The sequence below is a fragment of the Thunnus albacares genome, chromosome 23, assembly GCF_914725855.1.
Source record: "Thunnus albacares chromosome 23, fThuAlb1.1, whole genome shotgun sequence".
Lineage (NCBI taxonomy): Eukaryota > Metazoa > Chordata > Actinopteri > Scombriformes > Scombridae > Thunnus > Thunnus albacares.
This window is the reverse complement of record NC_058128.1, coordinates 6,337,394-6,359,649: the sequence shown is the minus strand read 5'-3', so window position 1 is coordinate 6,359,649 and position 22,256 is coordinate 6,337,394. Positions and strand designations below refer to the sequence as shown.

Below are 22,256 nucleotides of genomic sequence, written 5' to 3'. Positions count from 1 at the left end.
CTCTCATTGTCTTTCTCTCCTTAATAAATGTGTCCCTGAGATTCTTCCATCTCCTTTTACACTCATCCTCTAAACAAGTGGAGAAAATGTGATAAGTTTTCTGTGACAACAAAATATTCTGTATGAAAATTATATATCATTACTTCAATTAAGAAACTTTTATAGGTATGTAACGTTAGAGCCATTGACGGGGAACACGTAACAAACCTAAGCTATATTTACACATATTGTCCATGTACAACAAGCTACGTGACTATTAAAACACACCTGACAGCCTACTTGAGTGGAAACCTGTTTCCAAGACAGGGCTTTCCTCCCGAGGTCTCCATACGAACACAAACTTGTATCATATAATTCAGGAAATTCAGAAACACAAAAAAGTATCAGCTTTTCTTCCATCTGAGAATGTCAAAGTTCACACGCGCTGCTCACACAGGATACGTGAGCACGAGAACGTCGTGGCGCCCATGGAAAAACATGCTGCTCTCCTCCTGTTTCCATGGGAAAAACATGGAAAAACATGCTGCTCTCCTCCTGTTTCCATGGCGCCGCGATGCACACACGCTGCTCACGTATCCTGTGAATCCCAGCCAAGAGTTGTTCTGTGCCTGTATTAATCGTTTTATAGGCAAGAGGTTGATAACTGTTCTAGGCGCGCTGGCTGTTCATTTCTAATACCCTTATCTATGGCCTAGCTAATAAACTGTGAAGTACAGGGGAGGTGTGATACTTTTAATACTTTATTGCTGACAGGCCGTAACCATGTCGGCTACAGTAACTTTTTGTCTCAGACCCTGGGAAGACAGGTGTCCTTACACAACCTATCAAGCAATGAAAGAAATAGAAACCCTCTCAAGCATAAGCAAGCACCTGATCAAACAGATCAGATGTTAGAGGGAAATCCCATAATAAAAGACTTCAACCAATTCAACCAACAATTCATATTAGGAATGCAGTTGAATAAATATTAAATAGTAAAAACACATAAATAAGACATAAATACATAATAAATAAAACAATTAATAAACAATCTTCTAAAAAAAAAAACTCTAAAAAGAGATTTTTTTTTTTTTACAGGACCAAAGTCCCTTAAACTCTAACTCACACACACACACACTCAGTCTTTGGCCTGAAGAGTAAAACCTCTGATTTTGTAAATAGCATAAATAATAATGATCGAATTTACACAATTCAGTACAATTTTTCAAAATCGGAAAAAACTATATTTGGCTGAAAATAAAAAGAGATCTTATCCCTATACTGAAAGATATATATCTATGTGCTGTTTACATCCCCCCATCTGAGTCCCCTTACTTCTCTGATGACATATTACCAGGGGCAGGAAATATAATAATCTGTGATGATTTTAATGCCCAGATTGGTATACAACCTGAAGTCACTAGTAGTCAAGGGGACAGCTTTATCACCCAGCAAGCTCCTACTATTCACTTACATCTGCCTCCTAGAAACAACTTTGACACTGTGATTAACAGTAATGGGAGGGAGCTGTAACAATTCTGCAGAAGCCTCAGTCTGTATATTATCACTGTTTGGGTAAGAGGGGACTCTTTGGAAAGGTTCACTTATTGTTCAACTTGTGGCTACAGCACTGTAGATAACATGTTCACAGACATGGATCCCTTCTCTTTCAGTGCATTCACAGTCAAGCCTCTAAACCCCTTTATCAGACCACAACCAAATCACCCTCTTCCTCAAACACAACAATATCACACACACATAAAACCCAGCAAGCTGTTTAACATACCCAGGACATACAGCTGGGCCCCAGACAGCACTGAGCAATACCAAGAGGCAAGCAATAGTGAGGAGATTACATTATTATTAGAAGAGCTTATAGAATACCCTCCCACTACTGAAGGCATATGTGAGGCTGTCCAAAATATAAACAAACAAAAGAAAAACAACAAAAAAGAACCACTGGTTTGACAAAGAATGTAAAAGAGGCTGTGCACATAGCTGAAAAAGCTAATACCTTGAGGAGCCGTAATGCCGGGTGAAAACAAATGCCAGAGAGAAGACTTTCAACATTTTAATGACTTCAGAATTGTTAACATGTCTTTACATCAAAACACAAGTGAGTGACATCTTTGGTTGGTAATAACAGAATAGATACCTAGTAGTTAAACAATAACTAGAGTGTTAATTCTCTCTTAATTCTTTCCAAATTTCCGGATTATTGCTCAATAAATTGTACATACTCTGTAATAACAGAATAAGTACCCAGCAGTTAAAGTATAAAGTACAGTATAAGTTCTTTATAAGTACGTAAATTGTTGCCCCCTTATTCCATAACTTCACATCTTGTACCTACATGTATGTATTGGTACGTACTGTACTGGTACACCTTTAATACAAAAGATTACACTGTAACTACGGAGTAATTACACTGTACGTTGATGACCGTAATCTAAGCGTTACCAAAAATTGATATCAAAATTGACAAGGAATTTGCCTGAATGTTGTGGTGCATAACAGTTAACAAAACTATATTGTAAGTGAGAAGCCACGGCTTTAAACTGTAAACTAAAGAGAATTAAATGAAATGTACAAAATAATGACCTGGAATGTGTAAATGTACATAGTGTTAACAGTAAATGCAGTGTGTAATTAATATGTTGTACTAATGTAACGAGCTACATTAGTTCAAAGCAAATAGATACTTAAAGAGCTTAAAATAGCAAATGTAATGGTTTTGAGTCCTACAGGTTTATGTCCCCCAAAATATAACTGTGTTCATCTTCTCTCATCAGGGTTAGAACGAAGTCTGAAGGCAAAGTAGAGTCCAGCACAGACAGCGAGTAGTACAGCTGCTGTCAGTCCAACGTAGAGGCCGATCCTTCCCTGACTCTCTGGTTGTGGTTTGGGCTGATCAACAGCTGCTGTAAAGGACATAAAATAATAATAATTGTACTGTTTCACAAATTCTGTTATCTCAACATTCAACTCTCCTACTTGTGACATTTCACACTTGCTCGAGTCCAAAATGAAAATCTGAACCATTTGTGCTTGAACCTGGTGATGTTTGTGTTCACATACAGCATATTTTATGTTGTATTTATAAATCTTAACAATACAGCTACACTCATAAAGTTTAGCAGTCCAGTCACTACATCACTGATAACTTGCATTAAAAAAAAGGCTTCCTGAGTTCTACTGGATCATCTTACCAGTGACACTGAGTCGGCATCTGCCAGAGCTCTTCTTGTCACCTTTTCCCACTGTACACATGTACAGACCCGAGTCGTCAGTCCTGAGTCTGGACACATGAAGTTTGATTCGGATTCGTCCTTCACTGAGGGCGTCTTTGTCACACTGAACTCGTCCTGCAAACTTTACATCCTGAGACTCTGAGACCTCAACACCATCACGTAGATGATACAGGACTGGGGGGTTTGGGTATTTAACATCTATCAGTTTACAGAAGATGTTGCGTGAAGTGGAGGAACTGTTGGGTTTGGTTGAAAACATCCATTCCAGTGTGATGTTGTTGTTCTCCTCTACCTGATAGGGGGTCTTTGTCACATCCAATACACATGTTGCTGTTGAGGAGACAGAGAGGGAAAGTGAGGACCAGACAAACTGAGAAGGCATTTTGCCAATGTTATCACTCAGATTTAAAGATGATGGTCATAAAATCTGTTAGTGAGGCTGAAAATGTATTTTGTTTATTTATGTTTATGGATATTAAAGTAAAGTTGTAAACTAACCACAGACACAGGAGGTCAGGCTGATGAACAGAAGGATCCTGCAGATCATCTTCGTCCTGTGAGAGGAGACAGAGGAGAGGAGTCATGAACACATGAGGTCAAAGTTCAGTCATCACAGGTGTGAGAAGAAAAATCTACAGCATCAATTACAGAAAACCAGAGTTTATCTCTGAATACATTTAAAAATCTTCAGCGTCACAAGATGGTGCCAAAGAGGAGGAAAGAGGAAATATTTGAGTGCTTGTCAATACTTGTGCTACTGTGCATTAAGGGGAGGGTGTGAAAGGAAAAAATGAACCGTAGGGGGCAGACACATCCCTCTCCACCTCAAGCAGGAAACAACAGTTACCATGGATACCATGGTGAAATACATATACCTAATGGTGTTTTTATATGTAAAAAATTGGTGGGGCACCAACTACCTCAATAGATAGGCCACATACCAGGAAAACTACAATACTTGCTCTTGCTACTGATGTGTTTTTTTTAACACTTCATGGTTCCTTGCATGGCTCCACAAAACACTTTTAACAACAAAGTGGCTTCTAGGTCTTGTACACACGTACGGAGGAAGAGAGAGAGAGAGAGAGAGAGAGAGAGAGAGAGAGAATTTTTGAATTTTTAAAACACCTTTATTTATCTAGTCATCAGATCAACAAAGCATTAAAAAAACAACAACACCAGATTCAGCCCAGCATGCGTCCAAAGCAGAGCTCCTCCTTATCAATGGAGCACAGAACATTTTTATAACACCACACAGAGACAAAACAGTCCAGATCATTCATCAACTTGTAATAGTTGTGATGAATTTTCAGTCTGCTTGTTATCATTCTGATCAGTATGGTGATAACATCAAAGTCCAAAGAATCATTTATCTTGTTCTTTCTGCTGATATAAATGGCCATCTTAGCTTGGCCCAACAGAAAGTTGAACAACTGGAACTTATCACGAGTCCTCCTCGAGAATTTATGCCCCAGGATGAAAACCTCTTTGGAGAAAAATTCCCCAAACTCACCAAAGAGCTTCTCCAAGAACAGAAACAGAGGAGTTAACCTCACACATTCCAAAAAACAGTGAAAAACAGTTTCTCTCTGGGGACAGAAAGGACAACACTCAGAAACACTTGGATTTAAAACAGAAATAAAAGCATTTACAGGCAGGACACCATGTAAAACCCTCCACTGTAAGTCTCCCACCTTCCTGGTTAACAGGGTTTTATAAAGTGCTCTCCATTGAGGCCTCACCTCAGCACTCAGACCCAGGTGAGACCTCCATGTAGTGCCAGCACGCCCCCTCAACTTGGCTTTGTTCACGATCTTTACCAACAGCTGGTACATCATTTTTCCAGTTAAACCATTCAAATTTACACCTCCAGGTACAGCACAGTTCAACAAAACACCAGAACAGTCTTTAAAATCAGGAGTCAGTGTGATTGCTGGAAAAGGATCAGAGTCGGTGGGTAAAACAGAGCCCTGGCAGTATGAGACCAAGAGGTTCTGTTCAGTCTGTGAGAGCTGGTCTCTCCACACTCTGAGCTGGTTGGTTAGGAGTCTCTCTGAAAATACTCCCAGCTGAGAAGCCAGAGCAGAAACCATCTCTAGCTTAGGTCCACACAGTCTCACCAGCTGACCCAGTGTGACGACTCTGGAGGAGACAAACCTCTCCATCATTGAGGTTCCCAGTCCACAGAGTGTTTTAAAACGTAGTCCATAAACGACAGGTTCCTTTAAAATCCAGTACAATGAGCTTTCACTCAGCGGCCTGTGCTTCTTAAACATGCCCCACACCCTGAACAGCCCCTGATAAAAATCAGAAAGCCCACTCAGTCTGCGGTTCTGTAGATCCATTAAAAACAAATTCTCAGTTAACCCTTGACCTCCACCTTGGCCCAGGATCGCCCGAGCCACAGGCCTCCACACCAGATCAGCAGGGCCGGTCAGCAGTCTCTGAATGTGCTGGAGGCGGAAAACAGCGCCCCTACTGGCCAGGTGAATCAGTCCTTGTCCTCCATCGTCTTTAGATAAGAACAAGACACTCTGTGGGATCCAGTGGAGATGATCCCAGAAAAAGTCCACGATTACCCTCTGGATGTTTGACAGAAGGTTAGCTGGAGGACGGTGCCACAACATAGAAGAAATCAGATTATTAATAACCAGAACACGACCTCTAAAAGACAACTTTGGTAAAATCCACTTCCATTTTTTCAGTTTTCCTTCAGCTTTCTCTAAAACATTTTCCCAGTTCTTAGAGACAGTGGTGGGATCTCTGAGGTATACCCCGAGGTATTTTATGCCTCCTTTTTTCCAGGTGAGCCTCCCAGGTAAGCTGAGCTGCTTTAAACCATCACCTACCATCAGAGCTTCACTTTTTTCCCAATTAACTTTTGAAGAAGAGATCAGACCAAAGTTTTCCACACTGTCAACTAAAGAGTCAATGTCACTTTGTTTTTGGACCAGCACTATGACATCATCAGCATAGGCAGAAAGCTTAACAACAGATTTGGAACCAGGGAGATTAAAACCAGAGAGTCGTGTTCTTAGTTTGTGTAAAAAAGGCTCTAAGGCCAATGAGTACAACATGCCTGAGAGGGGGCAACCTTGTCTAACCCCCCTCCCCACCTTAAAAGGAGCACTTAAACCATCATTTATTTTAAGTACACTTTCAATGTCTACATACAAAGCCTGGATCTGGGCTATCAGACCTGGATTGAAACCAAAAGCTCTGAGTGTTTGCCACAGGTACATATGTTCAACCCGGTCAAAAGCCTTTTGTTGATCTATGGATATCAGTCCAAGATCTAACCCCAAAGAACTGGAGAGGTCCACAACATCTCTAATTAACGCTATGTTGTCTGTTACCAACCTGCCAGGTACACAGTAGGTCTGATCCTCATGAATGACCTGCTCCATCACCTTCCTCATCCTGTTGGCCAGAACCTTGGACAGAAGCTTATAGTCGGTGCAGAGGAGAGAAACAGGACGCCAGTTTTTAATATCCTGTAACTCTCCTTTTTTAGGGAGGAGAGTCAGGACTGCTCTTCTGCAACTTTGAGGCACCCACCAAGCACCGACCAGAAAGTCTTATAGAAGTCGGCAGGCAGACCATCAATGCCTGGGGAAGTTCCACCCCGCAAGCCCTGCAGTGCAGCATACAGTCTTCAGACGATATCTCATTCCCCAGCTCTGCGTTGGCATCCTCCGAGACCTTTGGCAGATCTGCATAGAAGAAATGAGACACCTCCGGATTCTCGGTGTACTCCGCCCTGAATAAGTCACCATAAAAACTCGCTGCAAACCTGCGAATGTCAGCCGACTCCTGCAGCAGCTGCCCAGTATGTGAGTGTACTGACATCATCTGCCTCCTCTGCCCATTTTTCCGCTCCAACCCAAAGAAAAAGTGAGAGGGAGCGTCCATCAAAGCCACATTTTGAAACCTACTGCGCACCACAGCGCCCCTTGCAGAGGTACCCAGCAAGTCAGCCAAGACAGACCTTTTAGTCTTGAGGTTCTCAATGTGTCCTCTTTCTCCTGTGGAATCTGCAAAAGCCTGCAACTCCACCACTTCTCTCTCCAGAGCTCTTATAGACCTGGCCAAGTTTTTGGAGACATTGAAAGTGTACTGTAGACATAGTTTTTGGATCTGACTTTTCCCATTATCCCACCATTGTTGCAAGGAGCTGTAGAGGGATTTTGTTTCACTAAAATTTTTCCAAAAGAAATTAAAAACATCTTTAAAATTTCCATCTGATAAAAGCGATGTGTTAAAATGCCAATAAGCACTGCCAGATTGTATCTGCTTGATAAAAACAGAACACTGAACCAAAGAGTGGTCAGAAAAACCAACTGGACTTATAAAAGAACTTCTAAAAACATTTAAGTGATGTTTAAAGCAATTAAACCTATCGAGCCTGGCCATGGACAAAAGGTTGTCCTTAGTGTGGACCCAGGTGTACTGACGGTGGCTTTTATGAAAAGCTCTCCACACGTCACTCAGCTCATGAGCTTCACTTAACTTTAAAATGCAATTTTTAGAAGCCACGTGTGGCTCTGGATGGTTCCTGTCCATTTTTGGGTTTTCCGTACAGTTAAAATCCCCTCCAAGGAACAGAAACTCATCAGGATGACATTGTTTAATTACATCACTTAAAACGTTATAAAAGTCAAGTCTTTCAGACCCTACAGTTGGTGCGTAAAGGTTGATAAATACCATTTTAACTTTTCCAAAATCAGCTCTTATAAAATTCTTCCTGCCACAACTTCCTCAACATCAATGTTAATGGAATTAAAATTTTGGTTAAATAAAATTCCAACCCCATCACTCATGCTGCTCTTATGACTGAGAAAAACCTCCCCCATGCACTCTCTCCTCCATTCAGCAGCAATTTCTTCAGTACTGTGAGTTTCCTGAACAAAAGTAACATTCAAATGTTTCATACCAATCAGACTAAACAGAGAGGCTCTCTTGGTGATATCCCTCGCTCCATTCAGATTTAAAGTGCCAATATTTAAAGTGCACATGTGCAAAAATGGCCAAACGTGGGAAAAAGAACTATTTTTTTCAGTCTGTAGATCTCTTGATCAGAGAAAACAGGCTGCCCAAACTCTTCTGTGTTTTTCATGTAAACTTTTACTGAGTCCAGAAAAAGTTGCAAGTCTGGAAAATAATTGTCCACCTTGACTTGTCTCAGCCCCTTTGTGTCCTGTAAGAACTTTTGTACTCTAATGAAAGAATATCCACTCTCTAAGTTCTCAGAGGTCTCATTTTCACAGCCAGAGTGGAACCTTTCCTCTGGTTGAGAGGATGGACACTCTGTCACTGACTTTGACACCTTTTTCACTCTGCCTTCAACTTGTTTGGCTGCACCGGCGGCCCCGCCACCTACACCACCCAAACCTCACCCAGACACAGTGAAAGACTCACAAAACAACACGATTCACAGTGACTTTACATACACAAGAAAATACACATAAAAAAAAAGATAGAAAAAAACTCAGTCACTCACAGAGCAAACTCTCCACCGCACTCACCACGCTCACTCCCAGCATGCACTCAGAGAGAGAGAGAGAGAGAGAGAGAGAGTCATAGAAAGAGAGAAATTACACAAGTTACATTCCCACTGTCACAAACCTATATTGAACTGAACTGATTAGGGGTTGTTAGAAAAACAAAACAGACCCTTTATTTAAAGACGTACTTACATTTTCTGTTGCTTCTGCAGGTATTCAATAAAGTCAAAGGAAAGAATCTGACACACAACAGCTGTAAGACACAAACAGAACTTCAGTACTGATGTTTCTTTGAAATCCCTGATACACTCAGTGACACCTGAACGACATTAATGTAAAATTCAGATATTAATCTAAAAGACCTGCCTGAGTCACATTAATAGACAATAGTTACAGAGAATAGTTACAGATGTGAAATACTGGAGAAGTAAAAGAAGCACACCCCCTCCCACACCACACGAAGGAGTGAGCCCTGCGGCTAACCGCTATGCATTAAAAACCCGCATGACAACAGGACCAGGGCAAGACCACAATAAGACCTTCTCAACAGCCGCAAAAACCTTGTCAGTGGCAGGAGGCTGCAGAAACATCGTTGAAAAAAAAGCGTGTGGGCGTAATTATGTAGAAAATATGACGTAAAACATCCAATGATTCAGTTAGCAGCATTAGATAGATAGTTAGACAGATAGATAGATACTTAATTGATTGATATTTTTAATCTCCAAAGGGAAATTTAAGTGTTACAATGGGGTAAATAAAAAAAGGTAAGACAAACAATGCAATAAATCATTTTTCAAACACACATAAGTTTCAGCCTCTCAAGTTTCCCACGTTACTTCTGAACTATTCCTCATACTGCACTGTTGAACAGAGGCTGAATGCTGGCATACAGGGAACATGAAACATTTGATTTAAACATCAATTGCCCAGTATAATGTCCAAAATGGACCTTCATTATATTATCCTACCTATCCTATTTTAAAAACACATTAGGCTCCAAAACAACACCAAAAACAAAATATCCTTAATCCATCTTTTAAAATGGACAAAAGCCTTTAAATTCACTCTTGAATCTGACAGTGCCAATCACTCATCCCACAGAGCACAGAAGTGTCTTTCTCACCAGCAATAATTCCTATGCCTTCTGTGTCTAATCTGCAACAGATTTGGCAGTTTGGTCATTTGTGAAATGAACATCATCACATGAGAGCTGGGCGCACCTCCTTGGCTCTGCTGAGACGGATCATCTTTCCACACTTCCTGTCCTTGCGGTGCTGAATCTGTCTGGTTACTGGACTCTGACAGTTTATTCAAAGCTTACATGACAGTTTCCACGTTCACCACAAATCAAATTTGTGGAGGCTGTGCACAGAGCTGAAAAAGCGTATAACTTGAGGAGCCGTAATGCTGGATGAAAACAAATGCCAGAGAGAAGACTTTCAACATTTTAATGACTTCAGAATTGTTAACATGTCTTTACATCAAAACACAAGTGAGTGACATCTTTGGTTGGTAATAACAGAATAGGTACCTAGTAGTTAAACAATAACTAGAGAGTTAATTCTCTCTTAATTCTTTCCAAATTTCCAGATTATTGCTCAGTAAGTTGTACATACTCCGTAATAATAGAATAAGTACCCGGCAGTTAAAGTATAAAGTACAGTATAAGTTCTTTATAAGTACGTAAATTGTTGCCCCCTTATTCCATAACTTCACATCTTGTACCTACATGTATGTATTGGTACGTACTGTACTGGTACACCCTTAATACAAAAGATTACACTGTAACTACGGAGTAATTACACTGTACGTTGATGACCGTAATCTAAGCGTTACCAAAAATTGATATCAAAATTGACAAGGAATTTGCCTGAATGTTGTGGTGCATAACAGTTCAAATATACACAAAATTATATTGTAAGTGAGAAGCCACGGCTTTAAACTGTAAATTAAAGAGAATTAAATGAAATGTGCAAAATAATGACCTGGAATGTGTAAATGTTCATAGTGTTAACAGTAAATGCAGTGTGTAATTAATAAGTTGTACTAATGTAACGAGCCACATTAGTTCAAAGCACATAGATACTTAAAGAGCTTAAAATAGCAAATGTAATGGTTTTGAGTCCTACAGGTTTATGTCCCCCAAAATATAACTGTGTTCATCTTCTCTCATCAGGGTTAGAACGAAGTCTGAAGGCAAAGTAGAGTCCAGCACAGACAGCGAGTAGTACAGCTGCTGTCAGTCCAACGTAGAGGCCGATCCTTCCCTGACTCTCTGGTTGTGGTTTGGGCTGATCAACAGCTGCTGTAAAGGACATAAAATAATAATAATTGTACTTCTGTTTCACAAATTCTGTTATCTCAACATTCAACTCTCCTACTTGTGACACTTCACACTTGCTCGAGTCCAAAATGAAAATCTGAACCATTTGTGCTTGAACCTGGTGATGTTTGTGTTCACATACAGCATATTTTATGTTGTATTTATAAATCTTAACAATACAGCTACACTCATAAAGTTTAGCAGTCCAGTCAGTACATCACTGATAACTTGCATTAATAAAAGGCTTCCTGAGTTCTACTGAATCATCTTACCAGTGACACTGAGTCGGCATCCGGTAGTGTTCTTCTCGTCATCTGTTCCCACTGTACACCGGTACAGACCCGAGTCATCAGTCCTGAGTCTGGACACATGAAGTCTGATTCGTCCTTCTCTGAGGGCGTCTTTGTCACACTGAACTCGTCCTGCAAACTTTACATCCTGAGACTCTGAGACCTCAACACCATCACGTAGCTGATACAGGACTGGGTAATTAACATCTATCAGTTTACAGGTGATGTTAAGTGATGTGGAGGAACTGTTGGATGTGGTTGAAAACATCCATTCCAGTGTGATGTTGTTGTTCTCCTCTGCCTGATAAGAGGTCATTGTCACATCCACTACACATGTTGCTGTTGAGGAGACAGAGAGGGAAAGTGAGGACCAAACAAACTGAGAAGGCATTTTGCCAATGTTATCACTCACAGATTTAAAGATGAAGGTCATAAAATGTCAGTGAGGCTGAAAATATATTTTGTTTATTATATTTATGGATATTAAAGTAAAGTTGTAAATTCACCACAGACACATGAGGTCAGGCTGATGAACAGAAGGATCCTGCAGATAATCTTTTCCCTGTGAGAGGAGACAGCGGAGAGGAGTCATGAACACATGAGGTCAAAGTTCAGTCATCACAGGTGTGAGAAGGAAAATCTACAGCATCAATTACAGAAAACCAGAGTTTATCTCTGAATACATTTAAAAATCTTCAGTTTTCTCAGGTGCAGTCATGTATTTCTGTCACAAGATGGCGCCAAAGACGGGGAAAGAGGAAATATTTGAGTGCTTGTCAATACTTGTGCTACTTTGCATTAAGGGGAGGGTGTAAAAGGAAAAAATGAACGGTAGGGGGCACACACATCCCTCTCCACCTCAAGCAGGAAACAATAGTTACCATGGATACCATGGTAAAATACATATACGTAATGGCGTTTTTACATGTGAAAAATTGGTGGGGCACCAACTACCTCAATAGATAGGCTACATACCAGGAAAACTACAATACTTGCTCTTGCTACTGATGTGTTTTTTTAACACGTCATGGTTCCTTGCATGGCTCCACAAAACACTTTTAACAACAAAGTGGCTTCTAGCAAGGTCTTGTACACACGTACAGAGTTAGAGAGAGAGAGAGAGAGAGAGAGAGAGAGAGAGAGAGAGAGAGAGAGAGAGAGAGAGAAAGTCATAGAAAGAGAGAAATTACAGAAGTTATATTCCCACTGTCACAAACCTATATTGAACTGAACTGATTAGGGGTTGTTAGGAAAACAAAACAGACCCTTTATTTAAAGACGTACTTACATTTTCTTTGCTTCTGCAGATATTCAATAAAGTCAAAGGAAAGAATCTGACACACAACAGCTGTAAGACACAAACAGAACTTCAGTACTGATGTTTCATTAAAATCCCCGATACATTCAGTGACACCTGAACGACATTAATGTAAAATTCAGATATTAATCTAAAAGACCTGCCTGAGTCACATTAATAGACAATAGTTACAGAGAATTGTTACAGATGTGAAATACTGGAGAAGTAAAAGAAGCACACCCCCTCCCACACCACACGAAGGAGTGAGCTCTGCGGCTAACCGCCATGCATTAAAAACCCGCATGACAACAGGACTAGGGCAAGACCGCAATAAGACCTTCTCAACAGCCGCAAAAACCTTCTCAGCGGCAGGAGGCTGCAGAAACATTGTTGAAAAAAAGCGTGTGGGCGTAATTATGTAGAAAATATGACGTAAAACATCCAATGATTCAGTTAGCAGCATTAGATAGATAGTTAGACAGATAGATAGATACTTAATTGATTGATATTTTTAATCGCCAAAGGGAAATTTAAGTGTTACAATGGGGTAAATAAAAAAAGGTAAGACAAACAATGCAATAAATCATTTTTCAAACACACATAAGTTTCAGCCTCTCAAGTTTCCCACGTTACTTCTGAACTATTCCTAATACTGCACTGTTGAACAGAGGTTGAATGCTGGCATACAGGGAACATGAAACATTTAATTTAAACATCAATTGCCCAGTATAATGTCCAAAATGGACCTTCATTATATTATCCTACCTATCCTATTTTAAAAACACATTAGGCTCCAAAACAACACCAAAACCAAAATATCCTTAATCCATCTTTTAAAATGCACAAAAGCCTTTAAATTCACTCTTGAATCTGACAGTGCCAATCACTTATCCCACAGAGCACAGAAGTGTCTTACTCACCAGCAATAATTCCTATGCCTTCTGTGTCTAATCTGCAACAGATTTGGCAGTTTGGTCATTTGTGAAATGAACATCACCACATCAGAGCCAGGTGCAACCCCTTGGCTCTGACTCTGGCCCTTGGCTCTGCTGAGACGGACCATCTTTCCACACTTCCTGAAGTGAATCAGCTCGGTTACTGGACTCTAGCAATTCATTCAAAGTTTACGTGGGAGTTTCCACTTTCACCACGAATCAAATTTGTGGAGGCTGTGCACAGGGCTGAAAAAGTAAATAACGTGAGGAGCCGAAATGCCGGATGAAAACAAACGCCAAACAGAAGACTTTCAACAATTGAATGACCTCAGAATTGTTAACATGTCTTTCCATCAACACACAAGTTTTCCTCTCCTCTGACTCCTCTCACAGGGAGAAGATGATCTGCAGGATCCTTCTGTTCATCAGCCTGACTTCCTGTGTCTGTGGTTAGTTTACAACTTTACTTTAATATCCATAAATATAAATAAATAAAATACATTTTCAGCCTCACTAACAGATTTTATGACCTTCATCTTTAAATCTGTGAGTGATAAAATTGGCAAAATGCCTTCTCAGTTTGTCTGGTCCTCATTTTCCCTCTCTGTCTCCTCAACAGCAACATGTGTAGTGGATGTGACAAAGACCTCCTATCAGGCAGAGGAGAACAACAACATCACACTGGAATGGATGTTTTCAACCAAACCCAACAGTTCCTCTACCTCACTTAACATCTCCTGTAAACCGATAAGTGATGTTAAAATCAGAGTCCTGTATCAGCTACGTGATGGTGTTGAGGTCTCAGAGTCTCAGGATGTAAAGTTTGCAGGACGAGTTCAGTGTGACAAAGACGCCCTCAGAGAAGGACGAATCAGACTTCATGTGTCCAGACTCAGGACTGATGACTCGGGTGTGTACATTTGTACGGTGGGAACAGGTTACGAGAAGAGCTCTAAGAGATGCAGACTCAATGTCACTGGTAAGATGATTCAGTAGAACTCAGGAAGCCTTTTTTAATGCAAGTTATCAGTGATGTAGTGACTGGATTGCTAAACTTTATGAGTGTAGCTGCACTCAGCAGCCACTGTATTATTTGCTAAGATCTATAAATACAACATAAAATATGCTGTATGTGAACACAAACATCACCAGGTTCAAGCACAAATGGTTCAGATTTTCAAGTGTGAGATGTCACAAGTAGGAGAGTTGAATGTTGAGATAACAGAATTTGTGAAATACAAGTACAATTATTATTGTTTTATGTGCTTTACAGCAGCTGTTGATCAGCCCAAACCTCAGAAACCTACTGAGTCACCACAACCAGAGAGTCAGGGAAGGATCGGCCTCTACGTTGGTCTGACAGCAGCTGTAATACTCGCTGTCTGTGCTGGACTCTGCTCTGCTTTCAGACTTCGTTCTAAGCCTGATGAGAAAAGATGAACACAGTTATATTTTGGGGGACATAAACCTGTAGGACTCTGTGGTGCTGGTGGCTGCTTTACTTTTGTTTTTTTCATGGATCCGGCGAGTCCTCCCCCTGGCCAAAAGACAGCGCCAGTAAAGATGGCCTCTTATACTGTGTCAGGCAGGAAGTGAAAGAGGCCAACTGGGCGTGCCAGAGGGGAGTCTGCCTTTAGGGATCCAGTTAACTTTAATTACTTTGGGACTTTAAGTTTTGTTATTTTTCATGCTTTGACAATTAGTTTGGTTGTAAATAGTTTCTTGATTTAAATCTTTGTTGATATTAAGGTTAATTTGTGATATAGACTTAATTGTTTATTCCTGCCTTATTTTGCACATGTTAAATCTTATTTTGCACATGTTTTGCCAATATTAAATTGTCTTTCCAAGCTTTCTTTAAATATTTTGCTCTGCGTTAACACCAACAGATATTACAAGGTATTGAATGTTTTTTTTTTGTAAGTGCTTTTGATTTGATTGACTGATGAAGCTACTAATTGTGCAATGGAATTAAAATTATTATCACTCATGCCAAGGTCAGGAATTAACTCTTTTGTGCGAGGCCTAAAATACCAAACCATTGGGTATAACGACTGCTGTGGTGGTACCAACAATTACAATTAAGAAGAGTATTAAATTTATTTACTGTATGTACATTGTACCTGTGATTGACACAACAGTTTCTGTAGTGGCAGGTTAATTAAACATTGGGTATTTAACAAAAAATGACCTTCAATAAACTCGGTGATATCTTCACTCTTGTGCCCTAAATAATCCCCCACCCACCCCACCTCAAGTGGCACCCAGCTGTCAGCAGCACACTTTGGTGAGCTTCAAGAAACAAGTGCATGAAGGCTGTGGAAGAGAGGAGAGAGGGAAGATGAAGAGGATGAGGAGGGGAAGGAGGAAAAGTGTGGAGAAAACAGAAATGGCGATGAGCAGCATGAATGGAGGAAACATAGATAAGGAAGAAAGCAGGTTAATAAGAGGGAGACAAATGTAATGGCTGTAACAAGAGGGGGACTCACAGTGCTTTAGATTACAGCCCAAATACCCTGAAGTTACTCTGTAAACACATGTAACAAGGTGGGAACAACCAACATAACTTACTTTGTAACTACAGAGGACAATGTGAGAACAGTTTATTTCAATTTTAGTTTATTTCAAAACTAAATTAACTACACAGTTTTCAATCAGAAGAGCATATGAACCATATATATGCGTCCTGGTTCGTTCATACCTCATGTTCTATCTTTAGCTATATTTATATTAGCTTTAGCTACATATTTATTTCCTGGGATGAAAGGAGGCTGTGCACAGAGCTGAAAAAGCTAATACCTTGAGGAGCCATAATGCTGGATGAAAAGAAATGCCAGAGAGAAGACTTTCAACATTTTAATGACTTCAGAATTGTTAACATGTCTTTACATCAAAACACAAGTGAGTGACATCTTTGGTTGGTAATAACAGAATAGGTACCTAGTAGTTAAACAATAACTAGAGTGTTAATTCTCTCTTAATTCTTTCCAAATTTCCGGATTATTGCTCAGTAAATTGTACATACTCTGTAATAATAGAATAAGTACCCGTCAGTTAAAGTATAAAGTACAGTATAAGTTCTTTATAAGTACATAAATTGTTGCCCCCTTATTCCATAACTTCACATCTTGTACCTACATGTATGTATTGGTACGTACTGTACTGGTACACCGTTAATACAAAAGATTACACTGTAACTACGGAGTAATTACACTGTACGTTGATGACCGTAATCTAAGCGTTACCAAAAATTGATATCAAAATTGACAAGGAATTTGCCTGAATGTTGTGGTGCATAACAGTTCAAATATACACAAAATTATATTGTAAGTGAGAAGCCACGGCTTTAAACTGTAAATTAAAGAGAATTAAATGAAATGTACAAAATAATGACCTGGAATGTGTAAATGTTCATAGTGTTAACAGTAAATGCAGTGTGTAATTAATACGTTGTACTAATGTAACGAGCCACATTAGTTCAAAGCAAATAGATAATTAAAGAGCTTAAAATAGCAAATGTAATGGTTTTGAGACCTACAGGTTTATGTCCCCCAAAATATAACTGTGTTCATCTTCTCTCATCAGGGTTAGAACGAAGTCTGAAGGCAAAGTAGAGTCCAGCACAGACAGCGAGTAGTACAGCTGCTGTCAGTCCAACGTAGAGGCCGATCCTTCCCCGACTCTCTGGTTGTGGTTTGGACTGTTCAACAGCTGCTGTAAAGGACATAAAATAATAATAATTGTATTTCTGTTTCACAAATTCTGTTATCTCAACATTCAACTCTCCTACTTGTGACATTTCACACTTGCTCGAGTCCAAAATGAAAATCTGAACCATTTGTGCTTGAACCTGGTGATGTTTGTGTTCACATACAGCATATTTTATGTTGTATTTATAAATCTTAACAATACAGCTACACTCATAAAGTTTAGCAGTCCAGTCAGTACATCACTGATAACTTGCATTAAAAAAAGGCTTATTGAGTTCTACTGAATCATCTTACCAGTGACATTGAGTTGGCATCTGTTAGAGCTCTTCTCGTCATCTGGTCCCACTGTACACTGGTACACACCTGAGTCATCAATCCTGAGTCTGGACACATGAAGTCTGATTCGTCCTTTACTGAGGGCGTCTTTGTCACACTGAACTCGTCCTGCAAACTTTACATCCTGAGAATCTGAGACCTCAACACCATCACTTAGATGATACAGGACTGGGTATTTATTTTTAACATCAAGCAACAGTTTACAGGTGATGTTAAGTGAGGTGGAGGAACTGTTGGGTTTGGTTGAAAATATCCATTCCAGTGTGATGTTGTTGTTCTCCTCTGCCTGACAGGAGTGACAGGAGGTCTTTGTCACATCCAATACACATCTTATTGCTGAAGAGACAGAGAGGGAAAGTGAGGACCAGACAAACTGAGAAGGCATTTTGCCAATGTTATCACTCAGATTTAAAGATGATGGTCATAAAATCTATTAGTGAGGCTGAATTTTGTTTATTTATATTTATGGATATTAAAGTAAAGTTGTAAACTAACCACAGACACAGGAGGTCAGGCTGATGAACAGAAGGATCCTGCAGATCATCTTCTCCCTGTGAGAGGAGACAGAGGAGAGGAGTCATGAACACATGAGGTCACAGTTCAGTCATCACAGGTGTGAGAAGGAAAACCTACAGCATCAATTACAGAAAACCAGAGTTTATCTCTGAGAACATTTAAAAATCTTCAGTTTCTCGGGTGCAGTCCGAGATGGCACCAAAGAGGGGGAAAGAGGAAATATTTGAGTGCTTGTCAATACTTGTGCTACTTTGCATTAAGGGGAGGGTGTAAGAGGAAAAAATGAACCGTAGGGGGCAGACACATCCCTCTCCACCTCAAGCAGGAAACAATAGTTGCCATGGATACCATGGTGAAATACATATACCTAATGGCGTTTTTATATGTAAAAAAATTGGTGGGGCACCAACTACCTCAATAGATAGGCCACATACCAGGAAAACTACAATACTTGCTCTTGCTACTGATGTGTTTTTTTTAACACATCATGGTTCCTTGCATGGCTCCACAAAACACTTTTAACAACAAAGTGGCTTCTAGCAAGGTCTTGTACACACATACAGAGGAAGAGAGAGAGAGAGAGAGAGAGAGAGAGAGAGAGAGAGAGAGAGAAAGTCATAGAAAGAGAGAAATTACACAAGTTATATTCCCACTGTCACAAACCTACATTGAACTGAACTGATTAGGGGTTGTTAGGAAAACAAAACAGACCCTTTATTTAAAGACGTACTTACATTTTCTGTTGCTTCTGCAGGTATTCAATAAAGTCAAAGGAAAGAATCTGACACACAACAGCTGTAAGACACAAACAGAACTTCAGTACTGATGTTTCATTGAAATCCCCGATACATTCAGTGACACCTGAACGACATTAATGTAAAATTCAGATATTAATCTAAAAGACCTGCCTGAGTCACATTAATAGACAATAGTTACAGAGAATAGTTACAGATGTGAAATACTGGAGAAGTAAAAGAAGCACACCCCCTCCCACACCACATGAAGGAGTGAGCCCTGCGGCTAACCGCCATGCATTAAAAACCTGCATGACAACAGGACTAGGGCAAGACCGCAATAAGACCTTCTCAACAGCCGCAAAAACCTTCTCAGCGGCAGGAGGCTGCAGAAACATCGTTGAAAAAAAGCGTGTGGGCGTAATTATGTAGAAAATATGACGTAAAACATCCAATGATTCAGTTAGCAGCATTAGATAGATAGTTAGACAGATAGATAGATACTTAATTGATTGATATTTTTAATCCCCAAAGGGAAATTTAAGTGTTACAATGGGGTAAATAAAAAAAGGTAAGACAAACAATGCAATAAATCATTTTTCAAACACACATAAGTTTCAGCCTCTCAAGTTTCCCACGTTACTTCTGAACTATTCCTAATACTGCACTGTTGAACAGAGGCTAAATGCTGGCATACAGGGAACATGAAACAATTGATTTAAACATCAATTGCCCAGTATAATGTCCAAAATGGACCTTCATTATATTATCCTACCTATCCTATTTTAAAAACACATTAGGCTCCAAAACAACACCAAAAACAAAATATCCTTAATCCATCTTTTAAAATGCACAAAAGCCTTTAAATTCACTCTTGAATCTGACAGTGCCAATCACTCATCCCACAGAGCACAGAAGTGTCTGACTCACCAGCAATGATTCCTCTGCCTTCTGTGTGTAATCTGCAACAGATTTGGCAGTTTGGTCATTTGTGAAATGAACATCATCACATGAGAGCTGGGCGCACCTCCTTGGCTCTGGCTCTGACTCTGGCTCTGGCTCTGGCTCTGACTCTGGCTCTTGGCTCTTGGCTCTTGAATTTGCCTGATTAATGAAATCTGTGACATTTCATTCAAAGTCTACGTGAGAGTTTCCATGTTCACCACAAATCATATTTATGGAGGCTGTGCACAGAGACAAAGACAAAGTAAATAACTTGAGGAGCTGTAATGCCGGATGAAAACAAATGCCAGAGAGAAGACCTCCAACATTTGAATGACCTCAGAATTGTTAACATGTCTTTCCATCAAAACACACGTGAGTCACATCTTTGGTTGGTGAATTATGTCCGCCAATGGCAGGCGGAGCCACCAGGCTGTAAACGAGTGTCAAGCAATGAAGTTTGCTGGTGAATGACAACTGAGACAGCCTTCAGAGGCCGACAGCATCCGTGACAACAGACCTTCCCCTGGACCTTTGTTCCGAAGTAAACACACAGATGTACCCCCGTAGTTATTTTAAGTACCCCAAAATGAAAAAGGAGCAATGTAGTTTGCCTGTTTGTTGGTAATAAGGTCATTCTGAAATAAAATCAAGTCACAGTGATTAAGTGCTGCAGAAGTCAACACTCCATCTTCTCTGAAACATCCAGATTTTTGCTCAGTTCTATGATCATACTGTACCCTGTAATAACAGAATAGGTACCTAGTAGTTAAACAATAACTAGAATGTTAATTCTCTCTTAATTCTTTCCAAATTTCCAGATTATTGCTCAGTAAGTTGTACATACTCTGTTATAATAGAATAAGTACCCGGCAGTTAAAGTATAAAGTACAGTATAAGTTCTTTATAAGTACGTAAATTGTTGCCCCCTTATTCCATAACTTCACATCTTGTACCTACATGTATGTATTGGTACGTACTGTACTGGTACACCGTTAATACAAAAGATTACACTGTAACTACGGAGTAATTACACTGTACGTTGATGACCATAAATCTAAGCGTTACCAACAATTGATATCAAAATTGACAAGGAATTTGCCTGAATGTTGTGGTGCATAACAGTTCACAAAACTATATTGTAAGTGAGAAGCCACAGCTTTAAACTGTAAACTAAAGAGAATTAAATGAAATGTACAAAATAATGACCTGGAATGTGTAAATGTTCATAGTGTTAACAGTAAATGCAGTGTGTAATTAATAAGTTATACTAATGTAACGAGCCACATTAGTTCAAAGCAAATAGATACTTAAAGAGCTTAAAATAGCAAATGTAATGGTTTTGAGTCCTACAGGTTTATGTCCCCCAAAATATAACTGTGTTCATCTTCTCTCATCAGGGTTAGAATGAAGTGTGAAGGCAAAGTAGAGTCCAGCACAGACAGCGAGTAGTACAGCTGCTGTCAGTCCAACGTAGAGGCCGATCCTTCCACGACTCTCTGGTTGTGGTTTGGACTGTTCAACAGCTGCTGTAAAGGACATAAAATAATAATAATTGTATTTCTGTTTCACAAATTCTGTTATCTCAACATTCAATTCTCCTACTTGTGACATTTCACACTTGCTCGAGTCCAAAATGAAAATCTGAACTGCTTGTGCTTGAACCTGGTGATGTTTGTGTTCACATACAGCATATTTTATGTTGTATTTATAAATCTTTACAATACAGCTACACTCATAAAGTTTAGCAGTCCAGTCACTACATCACTGATAACATGCATTAAAAAAGGCTTCTTGAGTTCTACTGAATCATTTTACCAGTGACACTGAGTCGGCATCTGCCAGAGCTCTTCTCGTAATCTGTTCCCACTGTACACAAGTACAGACCTGAGTCATCAGTCCTGAGTCTGGACACATGAAATCTGATTCGTCCTTCTCTGAGGGCGTGTTTGTCACACTGAACTCGTCCTGCAAACTTTCCATCCTGAGAATCTGAGACCTCAACACCATCACGTAGCTGATACAGGACTGGGATTTTTGGGATTTTAACATCAGTGAACAGTTTACAGAGGATGTTAAGTGAGGTGGAGGAACTGTTGGGTTTGGTTGTTAACATCCATTCCAGTGTGATGTTGTTGTTCTCCGCTGCCTAATAGGAGGTCTTTGTCACATCCAATACACATGTTGCTGTTTAGGAGACAGAGAGGGAAAGTGAGGACCAGACAAACTGAGAAGGCATTTTGCCAATTTTATCACTCACAGATTTAAAGATGAAGGTCATAAAATCTGTTAATTATTATTTTATGTCCTTTACAGCAGCTGTTGAACAGTCCAAACCAACCAGAGAGTCAGGGAAGGATCGGCCTCTACGTTGGACTGACAGCAGCTGTGCTACTCGCTGTCTGTGCTGGACTCTACTTTGCCTTCAGACTTCGTTCT

At 39.9% G+C, this 22,256-nt stretch overlaps 1 protein-coding gene and 1 long non-coding RNA gene across 2 annotated transcripts; one reads left to right on the top strand and one right to left on the bottom strand.

The window, feature by feature from the left end:
- The first annotated feature begins 13,470 nt into the window (after positions 1 to 13,470).
- On the top strand, positions 13,471 to 15,047 carry LOC122975018. The gene is made up of 3 exons (XM_044343174.1): positions 13,471 to 14,028; positions 14,199 to 14,558; positions 14,853 to 15,047. The coding sequence occupies exons 1-3, from the start codon at positions 13,902 to 13,904 to the stop codon at positions 15,017 to 15,019; spliced, it is 654 nt and encodes a 217-aa protein (XP_044199109.1). The 5' UTR covers positions 13,471 to 13,901; the 3' UTR covers positions 15,020 to 15,047.
- Positions 15,048 to 16,422: 1,375 nt separating this feature from the next.
- LOC122975020 lies at positions 16,423 to 17,798 on the bottom strand. Its single transcript, XR_006400541.1, has 2 exons — positions 17,584 to 17,798; positions 16,423 to 17,293 (listed from the first exon to the last, which is right to left on the bottom strand). It is a non-coding gene; the product is annotated as an uncharacterized LOC122975020 (long non-coding RNA).
- Positions 17,799 to 22,256: the final 4,458 nt, after the last annotated feature.

Excerpts from the sequence above, each read along its gene's own strand:
- LOC122975018 (XM_044343174.1), top strand. The coding sequence starts at position 13,902 with ATGACCTCAGAATTGTTAACATGTCTTTCCATCAACACACAAGTTTTC. Across the intron at positions 14,029-14,198 it reads CCTGACTTCCTGTGTCTGTG|CAACATGTGTAGTGGATGTG; the intron begins GTTAGTTTACAA and ends TCTCCTCAACAG. Across the intron at positions 14,559-14,852 it reads ATGCAGACTCAATGTCACTG|CAGCTGTTGATCAGCCCAAA; the intron begins GTAAGATGATTC and ends TGTGCTTTACAG.